The 17709-nt window shown below is 41.8% G+C and overlaps 2 protein-coding genes and 1 pseudogene across 2 annotated transcripts; all 3 read left to right on the forward strand.

The window, feature by feature from the left end:
- Nucleotides 1-1326: 1326 nt before the first annotated feature.
- Nucleotides 1327-1812, forward strand: LOC148741310 (uncharacterized; annotated as a pseudogene).
- Nucleotides 1813-2097: 285 nt separating this feature from the next.
- Nucleotides 2098-2577, forward strand: LOC148741311 (uncharacterized). The gene has a single exon (XM_088729696.1). The coding sequence runs from the start codon at nt 2098-2100 to the stop codon at nt 2575-2577; it is 480 nt and encodes a 159-aa protein (XP_088585822.1).
- Nucleotides 2578-3755: 1178 nt separating this feature from the next.
- LOC148741312 (uncharacterized) lies at nt 3756-4289 on the forward strand. Its single transcript, XM_088729751.1, has one exon. The coding sequence runs from the start codon at nt 3756-3758 to the stop codon at nt 4287-4289; it is 534 nt and encodes a 177-aa protein (XP_088585877.1).
- Nucleotides 4290-17709: the final 13420 nt, after the last annotated feature.

Raw genomic sequence — 17709 nt, forward strand, 5'->3', positions numbered from 1 at the left:
AAGAGCCGCGTGGTGTGAAGCCTCCGTGTTCTCTCTGTCACAGTTTCGATCACGGGGTGTGGTATTGCAAGGAATTTTACGACAGGGGAGTGGATGACCGCTGGAGGATCGCGAAAGAAAGAAAGCTGTGTTTCCGTTGCCTAGCCTCTGATCATAGGGGAAAAGATTGCCTAAGAGCCCGCAAGTGTGGTATAGATGGTTGCTCTCGAAATCATCACCGTCTTCTTCATGAAGGTGAAGTTTTGTCAGAAACTGGACCGACTTACAACGTTGTCTCATGTTGAAGATGAGAGACGCCCAGATGTTCCACGGGAAGGGGCGCCCGCTGTGACCCTGAACAGCTGTAATGAAGGAACGTCGACTGAATATTATTCGTTACGAACTGTCCCTGTGTGGATGAAGGCCAATGGTAGAAACGTAAAAATAAACGCCATTCTAGACGACGCATCGAACGAAACTTTCCTAAATGAAGAGGTTGCTGGGGTACTACGACTGCAAGAGCCTTTCGAAAAAGTTCAAGTTCATGTTCTCAACGACACCGTCGAAACGTTTCAGTCCATGCCATTAGAAATTTAAATCGAAAGTGTAGATGGCAGGTTGTCAAAGGAAATAGGAGTAAAAACATATCCTCAGAAAGTCACAGGTAGTTACAGAGCTGTGAACTGGAACAAAAATCAGGATAAATGGCCTCACCTGACCCAGTGCAGTTTTCCCAAGCCGGCAAATGGTGGACTTGTCGATCTTTTGATTTGCATTGATAACGCTGAACTCCATTATTCACATGTTGATCTCCGAGGAAAACTTGATGGACCTATCGCCCACCTCGGACCACTTGGGTGGAGTTATATAGGTGCGCCTGACGAAAGCGAAACCGCAGGGACACGTTCCCACGTTATTCGTTACTTGTTCACTAGAGAGACAATTTGGAGCGAGAGAAAAGAGTCCTGTTGTGATGTCGACAACAGCTTAAAGAGATTCTGGGAAACTGAGAAGTCTGGCACATGCAGACCGCGAGGACCGACTCGTACTCACCGAAGAAGAAAGACTAGCTTGAAGCAAAGTGAAAGATTCCCTAAAGTACAAAAATGGAAGATATCGTGTAGCCGTTCCTTGGAAAGAAAACAAACCCGATCTCCCTGACACTAAACCTATGGCACTGTCTCGACTACGAAGCACCGAAAGAAATTTGAAGAAGAACAGCCGTGTCACCGAAGAATATCAAGCAAACATCCAGGCCTATGTTGGAAAAGGATATTTACGAAAGGTTCCCTCAAACGAACAGTTGCCAGCTAACGAAGGTATTTGCCGCATTTTCCGGTCGCGAGAATGGATAAATCGACAGCAAAAGTACGAATCATATTTGACTGTGCCGCTAAATGTAATTGTACTTCCTTAAATGACATGATTCATCCTGGGCCGAAATTACTGCAAGATCTTTTCAAAGCCCTCGTCCGTTTCCGTCCAAACCCTGTTGACATCGCCTGCGACATCAAAGAAATGTACCTCCAGATAGAGATTGAAGAGCGGGACCGACCTCACTTCCGACTACTATGGAGAGATCTTGACCCTAACCGAGAGCCAGATGTTTTCAAGTTTAACCGTGCGGTTTTTGGGAAGAATTCAGCCCCTATGGAGTCGCAGTTCGTCGCGCAGGAAAACGCTCGAAGAAACCAAGGCCGTTATCCCCTTGCCGCTGATACGGGCCTTAAGTCCACTTATATGGACGACTCTATTGACAGTGTTGAAAACGGTGATGAAGGAGTGTAGCTATACCGTCGATTGAAGGCATTATGGGGAGTCGCCGGCATGTAAGCCAGGAAATGCATCTCTAATTCACCGAAAGTTATTGAGGCGATTCCATCAGAAGAACGCGCCACAGAGATCGCGATTAACGATGGTCAAGACCCGATAACGAAGACACTGGGAATTTCCTGGAAAAGTACTGAAGACGTGTTTACCGTTACCGCTTCTCCAGTTTCCCCGGAATTTCAGACAACAAAGCGAAACGTCCTGCGTAAGGTAGCAACGATTTTTGACCCACTGGGATTCATATGCCCTTGCGTTATTGTGGCAAAGATTCTACTTCAGGAATTGTGGATGCGAGGTTACGACTGGGACGACAAAGTTCAAGATGAAATAGCCAAAAAAATCGGAACTTGGTTCGAGCAATTGAAAAGTCTGCACGAGGTGACGATTCCTCGGTGTCTGCGAAGTCCAGAGCCTGTTAAGTCGAAGCACATTGTGACTTTTGTCGATGCCTCTCAACAAGCTTATGGTGGAGCAGTCTATATCCACTGTGGATACGATAACGATACTGCAACCAGTCGCCTGATAGCAGCAAAGAGCAAAGTGGCACCACTGAACCCGATGACAGTACCCAGACTGGAACTCGTGGGTGTGATTTTAGGCCTACTGTTAACACAGTCGTTGCTGACAGCCTTAGAAGTACCAATGGAAAGCGTGAAGTTTTACTCTGACAGTACAGATGTTCTATGGTGGATTCGAGGACGCGGCAAGGACTTCCGACCGTTCGTAGCCAACCGAATTGGTGAGATACAGATGTTCACTGAGCCGTAACAGTGGCAGCATGTCTCTACCAAAGAGAATCCAGCCGATTTATGTACAAGAGGGGTCACGCCTTCAGAATTAGCCAAATGTTCCTTGTGGTGAAATGGTCCTGACTGGCTGACAAATGATTTCAGTAGGTAGTCAAAGATGAAAGTCCCGGACAGACCTAGTGAAATGCCAGAGATGAGAAACTCGAAAAGGAAAGAAGACACGAATACCTATGCAACCCTTATGACGTGTAATGTTTAGAAAGGAACCGCACCGAAACAAAGCAACACGTTAAAAGAGTGGAGAATAGATCTGAAACGGTTTTCCAGTTGGACACGTTTGGTTCGAGTACACGCGAGAGTGAGAAGAGTACTACAAAACATGCGCAACAGAGACAATAGGAATGAAAGTATGAAACTGTTGCCCGAAGAATTAAAGGATGCTGAAGGAGAAATAGTGCGCTTGGCATGCACAACGCGACGCTTTATGTGACGAGTACACAGCTTTGAGCTCAGGGAAGCCGATACCAAAGAAAAGCCCGTTGATATAGCTTAACCCGTGCATCGACGACGATGAAGTTATCCGCAGTGATGGCCGATTAAAGTTCGCAGGTTTTCTTCCATATGATACTAGATTTCCGACCATTCTACCTCGTTGACACTGGGTGACGAGACTTATTGTGAAGCACTATCATGAGAGAGGAAATCATGCTGCTGGAGTAAACTTCACTCTTTGCCAGTTGAGTGAGAGATTTTGGATTATCCCCGCACGCGAGGAGATTCGCGAGTGGGATCATGAATGTAACGAGTGTATGAGATGACGAAACAGGCCAGCTTGTCAAATTATGGCCCCACTCCCGCAAATGAGGCTCCGTTTCAGCTTCACACCCTTCGCCTAAACAGCCGTAGGTTTTGCAGGTCCTTTCTATACTGTTCAAGGACGCGGAAAACCACGGCAGAAAAGGTATTTGTGCCTTTTTACTTGCTTGGAAACACGAGCAGTGTTTTACCAGTCGTCGTGGAGTTCATAAAGACGTGACAAGCGACAGAGGCAGAAATTTCGTGGGCGCAGAGGGTGAGTTAAAGAAACTAGTCCGCCAGTTAGACCGAAAACATCTTCAGAACAAGACAGTCGAACTTGGAGTGACATGGAGATTCAATCCACCGGCTGCCCCACATTTTGGAGGAGCCCATGAAATAATGGTAAAAGCTACTAACAAATCCACGTACACCGTTGTTGGAGAACGGGACGTGAACGACGAGGAGTTAATCACAGTGTTCGCAGGGGTGGAGTCCCTTCGTAATTCCCGTCCGTTGACTTATCAGAGTTCAGATCCACGAGACGATGTCCCATTTACACCTAACCATTTCTTGCACGGCCAATTGGGAGGACAGTTCGCTCCTGAGGCCGTTGAAACCATTACTTTGCATCCGCGTCAACGACGGCGAAAGGTTCAAGACATTATTTCACGAGTGTGGAGGAGATGGCTGAAGGAAGTTATTCCAGCCCTTAACAGTCGACCAGAGTGGACTTCAGAGTGCCGAGACCTAAAATTTGAGGATGTGTTTCTTGTAATTCAGCCCGATACCCCAAGAGGACGTTGGCCATTAGAACGGATTGTTGAAGTGTATCCTGGACGAGATGGCCACACCCGTGTAGCTAAAGTTACGTATGGAGTCAAGACTGTCATGAGACCGATTAACAAACTGGTTCCGCTTGGAATTAACTGTTAATTGCCTAGTTGGAAACACACTAGGACTACCTCCCAGTGTGGGGAGGGGGAATGTTAAGAGGACGTTAGTGAACTTGTGCGCGTGCGACTCGCGTGCGCGTGCTTTGGGACTACGTAGGCTAATATTATCATAAGCAAATCACGCGGACCTTTTAACTTTGACGTGTGCGATTTTTTAGAGGGAGTTGGAAGGTTTTTAGTTTATCGAGTAGCAGTTTTGTTTAATGGTCATTGTCGTTTACCGTGAGTCTGACAGTTTACCGTGTTGGAATTAAAGTGTTTGTTTGGATTTCCCGTTTCGCTTCCATACAGTGGTATCTGTTCTAAACCGGTTAAGAAGAATCAAGCCGGAATCCAGTGCGAACAATGTAATACGTGGATCCATGTAAATACGATCGAAGTGTGGTGAAATATCGCCTACTTTTTTCAGCATCCTGGCAAACCGCCCACGTGCATGGATTTGCCCATAGTGCAATCTTCCGAACATGTCAAACTCATTCTTTCACAGCTCAGTGGGCTCATTTAACTCACCGAATTGCTTTGAAACACTAAAAAAATCGGCTCTACCAGAATTCCCCCCCCCCGCCAAACCAACTCTATAGGAGCAAAGAGAAACCAACTAGGCGAGGGAATTTAACATGCCTCGTTGTTAACTGCCAAAGGGTAGATAACAAAATAGCGGACATCGCTGTTGAGATAAACGATCAGCAACCTGATATTATTCTCGGCGATGAATCCTGGTCGAAATCTGACATTAACAGCAGTGAAACCTTTCCTGAGAATCATAAGACCCACAGAAAACGCAGGGACAGCAATGAGCGAGATGGTGGAGTTTTCCAGGCCGTAAAGAATCATCCCATAGTGACTAATCGCTCTGACTGTGAGATTATTTGGTCCCAGTGCCAGCTGGCACGAAATAAACATGCGAAATCCATTTATTTTGGATCTTACTACCGATCAAATAATTGCGATATAGAAAGCCTTGATAAGCTGAATACATCACAACTGAAAATGAGAGCTACTTCACATAAAAACAATGTGATCCTCGCTTGTGATTTTAATGCCCTGTACGTTGATTTGACTATCTCGCCCAACCCAGAGAACCTATTCCCAGCGTCCTAAAACCTCCTTGAGATGTATGACGACCACGACCTAAATTAGTTCGTTAAAGAATCAACTAGGCGTCAAGGTAACACGCACAACACCCTGGACACTATGTTATCGAACAATAACGACATCATCAGCGGAGTCAAAACCATTGATGGCATAACTGATCATGATATTGTCCCATCTACTATAAAAATATTATGTCTACGAAACGAAATGTGACACGCAAAGTTTACATCCATACTGAAAAAGGTTGACTGATCGTATAAAAGGTAATTTGGTAATGTCAATTAAGTTGAAATTATAAATTGGCCACTGTAAAGAGTTAAAAGCTGACGTTTTGCTCTGACGAAGGGCTAACGCTCGAAACGTCAGCTTTTTAACTTGTTACGTTGGCCAATTTACAATTTCAACTTAGTTGATTTTACCAAATTACCTTGTTACCCCCACCGACGCAGCACCACAGTTTCTTTAGAAACTTGCCCCCTTTGATAGTATAAAACACGAGCAACAACTTTTAACTGCAACTCAGGAACTTAATTCGAGCGACGTATCAGTTTGAAAGAAATATTCGCCATATAATGGGCACTTGCATACCTAAAAAATATGACCAGCTCGAGGCATAATCTGCTTTGGCTTAACCGATCATTTAGAAGGCAGACAAGAGCTAAACAACAGCTTTATAAGTCTGCAAGGAAAGCACATCTCATATCTAGATCTAGATTTTCTCGGAGATGCGATTGAGGAAAACCCAAAACGCTTTTGGTCATACATTAATAAAGCAATTCAAGAATGAAGATTCCGGTTTAACTGACTTCGAAGTCGATGGAAGAATTATATGCGATTGAAATCTGAAATCGGAACTTTAGAGCGATCGGTTCTCCAGTGTGTTTTCGAATGAAGATCCCACTAATATTCCCGCCGTCGGTACAAATCCGAAACCAAGCATTAGTGCTATCATTGTTACGAGCCAACATGTTATTAAGCAGCTATGACCTTTGAAGCCAAACAAAGCTAGTGACCCTGGTGAGATACCTCCATGATTCTTCAAGGCATATGCAGCGGAGATCGTTCCTATTTCAGCAGATATTTACGAAGCCTCCATCGCTACCAGGTGTGTACCATCTAAATGGAAACATGCTGATGTTTGTGTTGTGCACAAGAATGGGGGAAAGTCAGATCCCGCGAATTATAGACCCATCTCACTAACCTGCATCTCATCAAGCGTCCTTGAACATATCATCCACATCCACACGATGAAACACCCAGAACAACACGCAATTCTCACGGACATGCAGCACGGCTTCAGAGCAAAGCGATCTACAGTCAGACAACTGATTCTGACAATCCATGATTTGGCCGAGACTTCCGAAAAACAGTTCTGTCCATGCTACAGTTTGGGACTTTAGTAAAGCCTTTGATAAGGCTCCCCCCAAACGCCTCACCAAGCTACAGTACTATGGCATTCGTGGACCCCTGTTTAGTAGGTTTGAGACAAACCGCTCCCAGACAGTGGTGTGTGATGGCAAGAGCTCCCGCCCTATCCAAGTAACATCTGGGGTACCCGCTTCGAATAACGCCTGATTTGAAATGGTCCAAGCTGCCTCATCTATTCCTGGTAAAGCAAGTAAAGTCTTGGGAATGATGAAAAGGAACCTCTAGAACAGTCCTAAGGAAGTTAAAGAAATTGCCTACACGACCACAGGGTGCCCAAAGCTGGAATACGCTTGTGAGGCTCGGAACCATCATCTCCAAAAGGACATATCTTCTCTTGAGAGGGTTCGAGGAAAGCTGCACGATTTTGTAGCAAAAACCATCACCCTACAGCCAGTGTTACTGAAGTGCTCCAAGAGCTAGGGTAGACCACCTTGGATTTGAAAACAACAATTTCTCAGCTAATTCTTCGATATAAGTTGAGTGGAGGGAAAATTGATATTGACACTAATGTTTCCCTGCGCCTTCTCACCAAACTTAGGACATGTGTGAGCCACAATTTTAGATACATTCAAGAGAAAGCTACCAGGAACATTTATTTTTATTCTTTTTTCCCCAGAACTATAAGAAGCTGGAACACCCTTCAACATTTTAAATCTGAGCTTTTAAATTATTGATATAATAACAATAATTAGACCTTCTATTTCTTCACTTTACTTTCATATAGACAGTGTATGTAGTTGTAGACATTATTTTTAGCTGTAAATAGTTGGTACGATATCTATACGATTTTACCGACTGAACATAAATGTAGATGTAGAAAGTCGAGCTTAAAACACAGAGAAAAATTAAAAGTTTGGATCATTCACTGCGACTGCAACGTTGCTCACCTTTCCTAAAAAACGTTCTGCGGTACTCGTTTTTTATCTACAGACGATAAAAAAACTTGATAATTCAGTGCTTATGAGAAGGGGCTTTTCGGGATTTTGATGTAACCCTGCAAAAGTATGTCATACTGTGATTATGCACCGATCAACTTGCAGCTTTGACATCCCCCTACCGGGCAACCCACGGGCATTTGATCTTCGCCCATGCCCAAGGCTTTGTTGCCATGTTGTAGCAACTGCCTGGTTCATAGAAACAGTTTCTTCAATTGTAGTCGTTACAAGGTGGAGAAACATCGAATTGCATTAATAATAAGTAGTTCCTTCGACCTTGGAGATAATTTAATCTTAGAGTTAACGTACCTAGTGTCTTGCTCATAATATGCTATAATTGCAAGGCTACTTAACTTTCCTATGTGAAAATTTTAATCAAGCACTAACCCGGGCTAATAATACATTTGCACATATATAGTATCAGACACCGATGTCCTTTGATTGAATCCTGTATCATATAGTTAACAATTATTCCACGAGCGCGCGTTGGAGATGAGATGATAGATAGCCAACGAGGCGCGTAGCGCCGAGTTGGCTATAATCATCTCATCTCCAACAAGCGCGAGTGGAATAATCGTTTTTTATTAAAAACGCCCCCAAGAAATTATTATTTTGTAAGGAGAAACCGGATTTTTTAGCTCCCTTTTGATTTTAAATCTGACGCGTTCGCTTACCATATTTGTAGATTATGGCATATTGGCTCATATACCATAATGGCTAAGTAAATAAAAAGTCTTGAACTGCATTATCCAATGATCCAGTTTTTAAAAATTGCAGTTATACAATGTGGTTATGACTAATGATTAAAATAACGCACCTATCGGATTAGCAAACTCCTCTAAACATGATTAAAATGATTTGCTCTGATATGTACCATACTTCGATTCGATTCAATTTCAATACTGTTGCAAGAATTTATGTAAAACCCCTGTTATATAAGTAATAGCTTGTGGTCTTACCAACTAGGCCATTATTAATGGTACGAGTTTTTGGAAAAAAAGCAATTTTTTTCATTTTTTATTTTTTTTTTATAGAAGTAACAATGTTAGAATAATCACCATAGAATTATCTTCGTTTTTGGGTCATCGCTTTTGGGTCTTAGGTCATAGTTCTTAGCTATCGGAGGTCTTCGTTTTCACTATAAACCGACCATGAGATCAAATTCATCAAATTCATTTACAGTTGCTCATATCATAGAAGAAAAAAATGTTTGCATCATTCTATATTTATATGGCGAGTAAGTCATCAATAGAAAATACTGGCTACGAAGATTATAACATTTAAAATGCTACTCCGTCGTTGAGTTTTGAGCTCTGATTGAACTGACTGCATAAAGAAAGCCGGGTTTTTTGACACTGCTCCCTAATAGAAAATAAGGTGACTGATTTGCAATCTTCTTTGTGCGGGTTACTTTGGAGTCCTCTTTCATTGTAGGTCTGTACTTATATGATCACTTAGTTGATTGGGAACTACTGATTGAGCAGCATTGTCACTGTTATTACTAACCTGTCCTCGACATCATTTATCACAGGTGGTTACATGGCAATCAGTTAAACGAGCTACCACCAAACATTTTTGATGACCTGACTCGGTTGGAAAACTTGTGAGTAGCACTCTCTGACGTCTTTGATAATGTAGTTGTAAACAAGATAGGTTAAATCAAGAGCAAGACCAAATCTAAATCCTCCCTTGATTGCAGAATTTAATTCATGTAAAATATTCACTCAAGTTTGTTATATAAAAAAGTATTTTTGATTATTATTTAGCTGGGATTTGGCTGAACTTATGTAACAAATCTTTTATTCATCAAGCTTGTACGGTCAACGTGGCTGGATATTGCATTTTTATGGGCCTCTACTTCGTCGCGATCCATAAAAACGCAAAAAAAATTAATAAATAAATAACTAAGTCGGCCAATATCCATCCATCTTGACCTCACAGTCTGTCAATAACGCATATCTATTGTTACTTGTTCTTCAGTCATTTTTCACTTGTCCAACCGTGGGAAAAAGGACTGAAATTAATTTTTCTTAAAGAAGGATTTCTGGGATCAATTTCAAATGATAGCGTTGTTAACCTTCTTTTGTAGCATGTCCTTTTCTAAATTCACTGGAAAAGTAACCAGTGACAATGACTTATCAGCATTTAAGAAAAAAAACCAATGACTGGGGCAACGCAAAGGTCTCGCCATGTCTTGTTTTGAGAAATGGGAAAAAATTTACTAAAGATTTTAATCTTTTCACAAAGTAGGTGGTTGAGAATATTATTTAGCTTTAGACCATACATTCTGTCAGTTTACTGGCATCATAAAAGATCCGGACTACTGCAAGAAAACGGAGAAAACGTATCTCCTTCCTTTTTCTAAGGGGGGAGGGAGGGTTAGCGTGATAAACACATTTGATCCCCATAATGATCGAGTTGGCAGATCAGATCAGACTTTAAAGCCAATAGGTCTCCATATTTCGTTTAAAAACTGACATATGATAATTTTGCATTCAAGCCTGTTAATAAAAAGCAGAAAAATCCTAGAAAGGAGTATTGGAATATTGAGTACTAGCAAGGAAATCGATCGTACCTCTGCACCCGGCCGCGGGTAATGAATGGATAGACGTATGGGTTTTAGAGTCGATCACAAGTAAGAATAAAGTGGTCTAGTCAGGGAGGAAGAGAATATGAATTGGTCCAGCCCGAATATCTCAATGTTTGCTTTAAACTCAAATTTAGAGCTGTCGCGGAAAACCAACTCCAAGTGTTGCCAAAGGGAATATTTAACCACCTGACCAACTTAACTAGACTGAAAGTATATATCATCTGATTGATTGATTGATTGATTGATTGATTGATGAACGAGGTTGAACCCGTTTTCCAGTTATATGCGAGTTTATTGATAGCAAAAGGTAAGGTAGTGATTAGACTCGCACAATTGCTATCTCAACGTGGAACCCGTGATTGTCATAGCAGTACATTGCCAAATCAACCATCGTGCAGCTCAGGCATGTTTTGAAGAGGATCCATTACGAGCTTATGTGATGAGAAGGAAAGAAATTCTGAGTCACCAGTAACTTTCCAGAACTTCAATCATCAATCCTGAGTTTTAATTCTCAGACGTACTGCCTAAATACCTTTTAAATGCTATAACGGAGAATGCAAACAGGCTGTTATGTGTTGAAAACCTTGCATAAGATTTTTAATCCCCGAATATCATGTAACTATTGTTACATTATCTTAGCTGGAGCAATGAGCTCTTTCGGTTTGGTTGAAAATTCCTATTCTTTTATTTCAACGCTAATTTTGTTCAATCTGAGGCAAAGAATCTGCTTAAGATACGGTCAACGATGTAGTAGAAAATTTCGAAAAGACAGGAATGACGCTTGGACGGGTTTGGACAATCTGGTCGCATAACGAACTGAATGGCCTTTAACGAAAATAACTGTTTCAGAAATTACTAATACCAGAAGGCTACGCTGTTACACTCTCATTTCCTTTCTTAACCTTGGAAGTTGGCACCACACCTGTGCTCTATGCGAGATAGCGGCACAGGTGACTGTGTGATAAATAACTGAAGCACTGAATGCTTAAATTAGAGATGACCGGACTTTCTAAATTAGAAATTATAGAAATCAACAGGTAAAATTTAAGTCACGGCCTCTTTCATACGGAAATACATTGACTGATTCTCTGTAGGTGCTCCATCAGAGTTGTTTCACCATAGACATTTACTGATGTAATTACGTAGTGGATTAGAAAATACTGAGTGAGCAGGTTGAAGGAAAGGATATAGCAAGTGGTGTGCCTTTCAACTAAGGTGAAATGTTGCCGTCAAGGCAAATATACTTGATGGAAAGCAGCGGAAAAAGTTAATAAACAAATCTCGAGTAAATGTCGATATGGTCGATTTGATAAATTTCAATAAACTTCAATATTCTATGACTTTGTTATTACTGATCTGCAACTGAAATTATTTATCACAGGTGGTTAAAAAAGAACTACCACCAAACATATTTGATGCTGAGATTACAAAGAGCACTCTCTGGTTCTCTCGATAAAAAATCAACGAGATTGGCTATAAAAAGGAACAGGGTCACTGAACGTATGGAAATTATAATTAACAAGTAGATTTCCACATTGTCGTGCGACTGCAGAGCCCGATAGATCACATATGACGCCAGTCAAAATGTGTCAAGAAAAAAAAACACAAAACGTACTTCGCTTCCAGGACTCAGCATCTTCTTTATTTCATCCTCTCGTGTCTCACGAAATTTTTGAAGATGAAAAAACCAAAAAAACAACAACAAACAAATCAGAAGATTACGAGCGTTTCGATCGATCCTGAGTCGCCCAATCCAATTTAAGCCCGCATTCCGCGTAAACAGCTGAGGATTCTAAGTGAGTGTGCTGATCAATTTATGTAGAGATTCGATCTCATGGAAAACCATCAAAAGAATCGTGTATCTCTCTACCTCGCCTTTTGACTGAAGTTGACCGAAATATACCGTTCTCCGGCAACAAAACCGTCTTGTAGCCTCGATATTTGGGCCTGCAGAGTTTTCCTTCTTTTCGAAATCATGGTCACGAGTCTTACAAAACTTAAGAGGCCTTTTTCATAGAGAGGTGCTTTGCCTTACTGAAATTCTCTGGGTTAGTTGTCTGAACGACAGCTCACAATGCAATATATGTACGACCATTTACCTCAGGCCAATTCCGTCGGTTTGAAAGGCGTTTTTCCTTAGAAAGAGAAACGAGATTGTACGTGTCCTTGAAAGGATTGTCTTGAATCAGTTCAGCGCCTATCTCACAAAGAACAATCGCCTCACCACACACCAAAGCGGCAATAAAAATGTTCATTCTACAGAGACCTTAAACATCCTGCTTACGGATAACATACTCGAAGCAATGGATAAAAAGCTGATAACAGCATTAGTACTATTAGATCTATCCAAAGCCTTTGACAGTATAGACCATGCAAGACTGTTCCACAAACTTTTCACCATAGGAGCCTCACCGCACTCTACTGTCAAATGGCTGAAGAGCTATTTAACTGTTCGCAGGCAATACGTGAGAATTGGCTCCACCTACTCCGACACTCTACCTATAACTCACGGGGTCCCTCAAGGCGCAATCCTATCACCATTGTTGTTCTGCATTTATCTCAATGATTTACCCACGGCACCGAATTTCTACAATTTGGAATCGTATGTGGATGACTCAAAAATTTTCGTGTCATTTCCGCTCGTTGAGCTTGATGCTGCCATTGAAAAGCTCGAACAAGACCTTTACAGTGTAGCCCAATGGTGTTGTGAGAACTATCTACTTATCAACCCCGATAAAACCAAAGTCCTTTTCCTCGGCAATAGACAGATTTTAAGCAGGTTACCGGAAGATCCTAGTGTGGTATTCTTGGGTAAAACACTGAAGCCAGTAGACTCTGCTAAGGACTTGGGAATCTTCCTTGACCCCCATCTTACTTACGATCACCACATTTTACGTGTAGTGTCATCTTGTTTCGCAAAGCTTTGTCAAATTAACAGAGTCAAAAGGAGCTTCGACAAAACAACATTAGAGTTGTTAATAACGTCACTAGTTTTTAGTACGATACTTTATTGCTCATATGTATGGTCAAATACCACACTCCAGAATATAAACAGATTACAATCTATTCAACATTTTGCCAGCAAGATCGTAACAAACTCTAGGAAGTTCGACCATGTAACACCTTTGCTTCGTGAGCTAAATTGACTTCCTGTTAAAGAACAATTATTTTATAGAGACTCAGTTCGGACCTTTAAATGTCAGAACGGTCTTGCGCCTCCATACTTAACGAGTAAGTTTACCAAGCGATCAAATATACATACTCGTAACACTCGTACGCGGAACTCTTTGCAGATTCCACTATACAGAACGGCTACTGGCCAGCGCACTTTTTCCGATAGAGGGGCCAACATCTGGAATAACTTGCATAAAGAACTTAGGCAAAATGCCTCATTGGCATCTTTCAAGCGCACTCTGCAAGACACACTATTGAGGCAGACATTTCCTTTATAAGCTCTAGAACTTGGTGGAATACTATCATAAATTCTGACCATGAGTTTTATCGTTATTTATGTTTTTATAAATTGTAAAAGGTTTTTAAATAGTTCCTGAAAAACGCCACGAGGATGTTACTATTAAAGATGATGAAGGATGCATCTTGGGTAGATTCGTTTAAAGCAGCTTCGGCGATTTTCACCACGTGAATTTGTTTACAATTATATGCTCTTTTGTGTTGTTCTTTGTTTGAGGTACATTAACTTTGGAAAACGTTCTAGTTAACAAATGGTAAACACCACAGCGTCCATTATTGAGTTAGGGATACACGCGGGAGGTTGCTAAGCACGAAAGAAGCGTAAGAGTCGCTCGAGGCGATAGCCGAGAGCGACTCTAGCTTCTTGAGTGCTTAGCAAACCTCTCAAGTGCATCCATAACTCAATAATGTACGCTGTGGTGTTTACCATTTGTTTTATAACATAACATTGATACATTGTAGCTAAAGAGTTCCCTTTTATTTAACAAATCTTACGCGACCAGAAAAAACAAGCGCGCGCGGAAAAATAGTCTTTGCATTTGCTCACGTCAGCAGCGTACACCCATGGGAAAATGGGGGACGCTAAATTGACCAATCAGAGCGCGCGCTTTACTTTGGTTATGTTATAATAAAAGTGTGAGAAGAAAATTCAAGATTCTTCTAACTCTCAAGTTGATTACGACTTAATACCTAGTGCACTTTTCTAAAACACTGTTACAGTAGGAAAGGCTAGCTCAGATCTAATGGAAAAAGTACGTTCCTTCCAGTTATGGCTCTTTGCAGAATGATTTTCTACCTAAAAATTTCATAAATGTTCAATTAAGATCTAGCAAAACAAAAAACACGTTTGACAATATGGTCAGCGTGAGCGACCAAGATGGACGCATGGTTTGCAGCTCCGTCCTAGCTTCAACTTTTTCAACATTTTCTTCGTGTATTGTATACTATTTTCTTGAATAATTGTCAAATTTTCAATTATCAACATGCCGACTGACTCTAATTCATCGTTAAAGAAGAATAATCCGGAGCCTAAAGCTCAAATTGAAGATCTCGCTGAAGAGATCAGGAATCTCAAATCACAGTTAGCTAACAAAGATGGCGACGAGTCAACATGAGCAGCAGCACAGGCTGAGAGAGACCAACGATCTCCCACAACTGAGCGAGCAGATTTTCAGCCATGCCAAACTAGAGCAGAAGCAGAGCTCAGGCGGTTAAGTGCTCGTCTTGCCCAAGTGAGTGCGAAAGTTGATGAGGTAGGGAAGCCGATTGATGCCATCGAGGAGTACAGCTTCCAGTACAACATCAAGATTGTAGGAGTACCTGAACTCAACTGACTTCCTGTGTTGCCGAAAGAAGCGAGTGGAACTTGGTCAAAATTGTTTTTCAGAGTGGCGTGATGTACCGGTGGAGGTCCCCCAAAGTACAAAGGAGACTCTCGATCTCTGTCCTATTCTTATTAATGAAAAGCAAATTGATATTGTTTCGTATGCTAAGATCCTTGGTGTAAATGTTTCGAGCGACTTAAAATGGAACCATCATATTTCAGAAGTTGTAAAGAAGGCTAGGAAACGCTAGTTCTGTCTTTCTCATTTAAAGCGCTTAGGTTCTGATGAATTAGTGCAGTTCTGTCGTAGCTGCAATTGCCCTATTATTGAATATGCCTGCCCAGTCTTTCATAATAGTCTACCCGTGTATCTTTCTCGTGAGTTAGAGGCAGTGCAGAAGAGGAAGATGCGTATTATTTTTCCATGTTTTCCTTATGACGAAGCGCTAGTTAAGGCAGGGCTTGTAACTCTGTCACGCAGAAGACAAGTCCTGACGGACAAACTTTTTAAGAACATTTTGGAAAACAAAGACAGTAAGCTTAAGACTTTACTCCCCCCACGAAATACCAAGTGTTATAACCTCAGGGAGTCACGCATATTCAACCCGATTTTCAAGACTGAGATTTCGTAAAAGTTTCATCGTTTAAGGTACAAGATTGCTGATTCTATATTTTAATAGTTTGTAGATATGGTTTTAATCCCTTTAATTATGTAGGGATTTATACATATGTTTTTACAATGTAAATGTGACGTAATTCAGCTTTTGGGTCGCAAAATTATATAAATAAACTATCTATCTATCGAAATAGAGAGTGTGTTGTCTCGGAAAGATAAAGAAGAAAGCGGAAGTGGATCAGCCCGTAGTTATTACCAAAATTCCCGATGATATCCGCCTTTTCGTGGGCCGTGAAATTAAAGATGGCGAATGGAACCTCTCCGAGATATTGCAACTTCTACCAAACGAAGCGGAGCAGTCAGTGACGAAGAGCTTACGGAAGAATGTTTCTGAGAATTTAAAGAAAGGGAACGTAACTCAGAGAATGTGGTACATGCAGCTACAATTATAGTTACTCTGACCAAAGAGCCTATGCGTATCAAGACCGTAAAGTTGAGTGAAGCAATTGACTTCGAACAATTCAGCAATGCGACGAACCTATTCAGAGTGACCGCTCTCATCCTAAAGTTTATCAGACGTTTAAAGCAGCGAGAAACCGAAGAAGAGAACCGCAAAACAAAAACCCAACCCTGACGGTAGAAGAGATTAGTGAAGCAAAGAGCTTATGGATTCGCGAAATACAGGAACCTATGAAGCTCGAAAAGAATTTCGAGAATCTAAAGCAACAACTCGGTTTGTTCAGCCAAGATGGTAACATTCTGAGGTGCAAAGGCAGACTAGGAAACGCTCAACTGGACATCGCAGCGCGTTACCCTATTCTGTTACCAAGACGACATCGCGTGACAAGACTGATCGTGTAACCCTGTCACAGAAAGTTGAATCAGGGAGGAGTAAGAGAAACTCTCCTAGAAGTGAATTCTGGGTTCCCAAGGGCAGACAACTTGTAAAGAAAACGCCTCATCAGTGTGTTATCTGCAAGAAACTAGGTTTCCCTTACAAGACCCACAAAAGAGCTGATGTACCCGAAACAAGGGTCACCGATATCCCTGCGTTCACGCACGTGGGAGTTGATTTCACCGGCCTGTTATTTACGAAGACAACCAGAGGCACAGCCAGAACTTACATCTGCCTGTTTACATGTGCTACGTCTAGAGTGATACACCTGGAACTTCTCCCAGACTTATCCTCAGAAGCGTTCATTGGAGGCCTTCAACGATTTGCTGGAAGACGAGGAATACCAGCCTCCATAACATCTGACAACGCCAAAACGTTCAAGGGAGCCAACAAAGACCTTACCCAGCTATTCAGAGACACGAAAGCCCAAGATTTTGCCACCAACCAAAACATCACTTGGAACTTTATTCTAGTGAAAGCGCCACGGTGGGGAGGATATTATGAGGGTATGATCTAGCTAGTCAAGAGAAGCTTTCGCAAGGTACTTGGAAAGGCGCAGCTGTCATACAAAGAACTTCTTACAGTCTTAACTGAAGTAGAGGACGTGCTCAACTCACGACCCCGTACGTACATCTACTCCGAAGTTACGGAAGAGTCATTAACGCCATCGCACTTGGTGATTGGGAGACGCCTGAACACTCTTCCTGATAGGACAGAGCTTAGCGACGATGAAGATTGCGCCTCCAGACTACAACGAAAGGCGCGACACCTCAGCAGTCAATCTCAACTTGACTACTGTACATACAAGATGGTGGTCGCCTCCGATATCTGCCGACCTGTATACTCTCGTATCCTTCACTGAATTCCTGAATCACCTGCTAATTAGTACATGGTCTATCTGGTTTATGGTATTCCCACTTGGGGAGACCCACGTTGCTTTGTGAATGGTCTTATGTGGAAACAATGTTCCTGTTACAATTAGTTCGTTGGTATCAAACATATCGCAAAGCCTTTCTCCATTATCATTTCTTTGCCCCAGCCCTTGT

Source organism: Stylophora pistillata, chromosome 1, assembly GCF_964205215.1.
Source record: "Stylophora pistillata chromosome 1, jaStyPist1.2, whole genome shotgun sequence".
NCBI classification, from domain to species: domain Eukaryota; kingdom Metazoa; phylum Cnidaria; class Anthozoa; order Scleractinia; family Pocilloporidae; genus Stylophora; species Stylophora pistillata.

Bases quoted from the DNA above. Each gene is read 5' to 3' on its own strand.
- LOC148741311 (XM_088729696.1), top strand. From the start codon at position 2,098: ATGCGAGGTTACGACTGGGACGACAAAGTTCAAGATGAAATAGCCAAA.
- LOC148741312 (XM_088729751.1), top strand. From the start codon at position 3,756: ATGGTAAAAGCTACTAACAAATCCACGTACACCGTTGTTGGAGAACGG.